Source organism: Chenopodium album, chromosome 24, assembly GCF_948465745.1.
Source record: "Chenopodium album chromosome 24, dcCheAlbu1.1, whole genome shotgun sequence".
Taxonomy (NCBI): Eukaryota; Viridiplantae; Streptophyta; class Magnoliopsida; order Caryophyllales; family Amaranthaceae; genus Chenopodium; species Chenopodium album.
Window position 1 is genome coordinate 37,576,871 of NC_137857.1, and position 4,089 is coordinate 37,580,959.

General features: G+C 30.9%; 1 protein-coding gene across 1 annotated transcript; it reads left to right on the forward strand.

The window, feature by feature from the left end:
• The first annotated feature begins 671 nt into the window (after positions 1-671).
• LOC145611040 (uncharacterized) lies at positions 672-2,360 on the forward strand. The gene is made up of 6 exons (XM_081666276.1): positions 672-690; positions 799-973; positions 1,112-1,275; positions 1,361-1,646; positions 1,745-1,914; positions 2,194-2,360. Exons 1-6 carry the CDS (start codon positions 672-674, stop codon positions 2,358-2,360), a joined length of 981 nt encoding a protein of 326 aa, XP_081522402.1.
• Positions 2,361-4,089: the final 1,729 nt, after the last annotated feature.

A 4,089-nucleotide genomic window follows, 5' to 3' on the forward strand; every position in this document is an offset into this window, starting at 1 on the left:
ATTGCCCGGAATAATCCGACCTTTGCCTCATCTGCCTAGAATAATCCCACTTTTCGATTAGTTTTTAATAATCCGACCTTTGATACCAATCCGCTTTAATGACCGCTAAAAACATCCCTAAGAATGAAGATGAAAGACTAGTAGACTACTACAGCGGTGTTGTGTGTTATATTCTCCGCTACATTGAGATCGATGATCCTAACATATACTCACATTTTTTTTTATATTAATTATTACAAATTTACTAACATTTTGTTCAAAAAGGCTCATAAGAATAGTTCAAAATTAAAGGTCAAAATGGGTATTTATTTTTAATATAATGATAAATGACCGAGAAAATATTACTCATAGCCTTAGAGGTTAGGAAAAATTTGTTGATCTTAATAATAGTAAATCTAGGACCGAAACTTCGTTCCGGTGTATGTTAGTTTCAACTAGATACTCTTTAAAATTATAATAATGTACAAACTTTGGATCAGAAAATATGATTTTAAAAATTTGACCAATTAATCTAAGGTCACAATAATTAATTATTTAAAGAGATCCAAATTTATCTATATAAACTACTCCATGATTTGCAATTGAGAACACAAAACAACGAACATACAAACACATTAGTAAAGGTCAAATTCATTCCCTCGTTGTCTAAAGTGCAAGCTTTGCAATTAACCATGAAGGAATGGAAAGGCAGTAAGTTTAATATATTTTATTTTCTACGTTTATGATATGCAAAATAATGTCAAAGTATTTAGTGTTTTATTGTTGAGCGATGTAACATCAAAGTAACATGCAATGCAGGAAACTACAGTTTCGAATTCACCGATCCAAGTAAACCAGTTAGGACATTCAGAACACGAAGGCCTTGCCACTTCATCTTTCAAATCGACAACTATAAACAGCTTGTAGAATCAATGGAAATAGCCAACCTGAAATATTTCGAGACACCTGATTTTACAGTCGGCGAAGAGAAATGGTATAATACTCGTAATGTTAGTTTATTTTCTCATTTATTAGCTAGCTTTGATTTGTTCAATGGTATAATACTCGTAATTTATTAGCTAAGCTAGCTTTGATTTGTTCAATGATTATTATTATATTGTTTGTAATGCAGGAGTATGTGCATCTATCCTGACGGAAATAAGGCACGGCAAGGGAGTAATTATGTGTCTTTGTACTTGAAGAGGCAGAAGAACGCCGGTCGAAACAAAGAAGCTAATGCTTCGATGAAATTTTTCATATTGGAGCAAAATTCAGATGAGTATCTTGTCATTGAAGGTAAGCTTTTATTTAGTTGGTAATTCCATTATGTTATTCCCTCGATTTTATATTAATACTCGATCGTAGTATATATTAAATACAGATTTGGGAGAAAAGCATTTTGATGTCCGAGGAAAAGAGTGGGGAATTGCACAGGCTATTGAGCTCGTTCATTTTAAAAATGAAGACAATGGATTTCTTGTTGATAACACTTGTACCTTTGGAGCCGAGGTTTTTATTACTAGTGCTGAGCCTAGTTACTCCAAGATGTCGTTAGTCAATTCCATTTCCAACAATGTATTTGAAATTGGTATTAAATTTGATATCCCCAGTGATTATTATGATTCTACTACCTTCACCACTACATTAGATGGCACTACTTACACCTGGTGCGTACCTATTTTTATTTTTTTAGAACAAATTCATGATTCCTCGATTTTATATATTTTTTTACATGCACTAATTACCCTATTTTTTCACTTTTTAGGAAATTGCGTTTATATCTTAATGGACATTCTGAGGGAGCTAACTCCCATGTTTCGCTGTATCTTATTCTTGTGGACATCAACAAGCTTTCCAATGGAAGGAGCATGTTGGTTAATTTTCAATTAAGTTTGAAAAATAAAAGTAGTGGATCGTACTCTTATTCCATGCCAGGTATCATGATGAGAGCCTTTCTCTTTCCCTGGCCTTTTTAATTGTGAATTAAAAAAAGACCTTTATTAAAAATAAAATAAGAATGGTAATTGTATATTTCACTCAATATAAAGTTCAACAATTTATAGGCTACTAATTAGACAATAAATAATTGCTCTTATCATCATGAGGTACCTATAACGAACGTTGATGATTTCACATCTGTTAAATAATTGCAAATTAGGAGTACGATGTACTTTGGATTTTAAAGTTATTAATTTTAGTTGTTTTCTCTTGTAGCTGCTCTTGACTGGTACCATACCAAAAAGGATTCATCTGGCTATTCTAAGTTTATTGAAAGAGAAGCCTTCTTCAATTCGTCAACCAAATATGATTATAACCAAACTGCAAATGTGAAAGTACAATTCAAAAGTGTCTTTACTCTTAATGACGACACTGATGGTTAAGATGTTCACAACTACCATCACTTCACTACTATACATTCGTACTCATTTGTATTGAATGTCCTTTGATTTTTTGGTCACAATCATCGGACCGATTATTTATGATACGAACCAAGGTCTCTTACACAAGGCATATTGTGTTATTTATCCCTTTACGCTTTCTGTAGTGTTACATGGTTTTACCTTACTCCTAAAGTAAGGGTTTTACATGTAATTTCCTTCATTTCAATTAATTTTAATGAAATTATTGTAACGTAATTGTTATTATCACGTGATTATGACACTATAATGTTGGGATATTTACTTTATTACTATGTAAAGATATGATATCCTTTTTCATTAGTTGTACGTGATTTTATTTTTGTGTATTGCTTAAGATTTTTTTTTAAATATACTCTTCTTCGGTTGAAAATTTAATTGACTACAAATACAAGCTTAATTACCATGCAAGTATGATTTTACCGTATTTTATAAAGATTTACAACAATTTTATACAAATTACTTTTCTTATTACAAAAGTATCATCGTACTACCCTATCCAATAACCATATTTACCCTGTTATTATTAGACTACCCCACCCAATAACTAGCTCTAGACATAACCATTAACCAGCCATTGTAAATTGACACTCTGATTCAATAAACTTTTTCTTTAACTACATACAGTGTATTTAATCACTACTTTACAACAATCACCATCAAACTTTAAATAAAATAATTTTCAATTCATTGCAAAACTTAGTTCTTAAATTGTATCAAACACTACATATTAAATTTAGATTACGCATAACAACAAGAAGATGAATGCTGCTTTTCTCCGATTCTAACAAATTTGGGAATACCTTCAACTACTTTTTTTTTTTTTTTGGTGTTTAGAGAGTAACAGGGGTGGGGGTGAGAATCGATCCTAGGATCTCCTAAAATCGAGAGGGAACTTCTAACCACTTGAGCTATCCCTCACTCTCATATCTTCAACTACTTCAATAGCCATTAATGGTTGCTCGGAATTTAACAAACTAAATTTGGAAGTTGAGATTAAATTTTTTATGAAATTTCAGCACCAAAATTTGTTACCACATTTGAGCGCTAAATTTCCCTCTTTTTCTACAAAAACGGGGGACTTTAATAAAATTTTACTGCTCTTTACTCCCAATCTTATACTTTTGATAAGGATGAACGGTCATAATGATAATGGAAGGCCCTGTTCTTTTTAGCTTTTGGGCAGAGTAGAGAAGATTGCAGCAGAGTAGAGCAGATTTTATTATTATTATTATTATTATTATTATTATTATTATTATTATTATTATTATTATTATTATTATTATTATTATTATTATTAATTTGTAATCTCGTGCCATCCGAGCTAGTCAGCTAGGTAGGGCTACTTTTGGTGGTTTATCGAACTTATTCTATAACTTTTGTTCCTTCTGTATTTTTAATAAGTGTTACACTTACCAATAGCGGTCGATATTAATTAGGGTTACATTTTCTTGTTTGGCAAAAGCTACATTTTAATACAACCTCAAATTATTATTATATGCAACTTTTTGGTATTATATATTTGTGAGATGTATAATATTCCAAAGTTGCAAATAATAATAATCAAAGGTAGTTTATCGATCTTTCACCTTTCATGTTCTCCACCTAAACCCATCACTACTTTTATTTTTTATTACTAGTTGTGGGATTAAAAAATTTGGTTTACAATAAGAAGTATAGATAGTTTTATTTT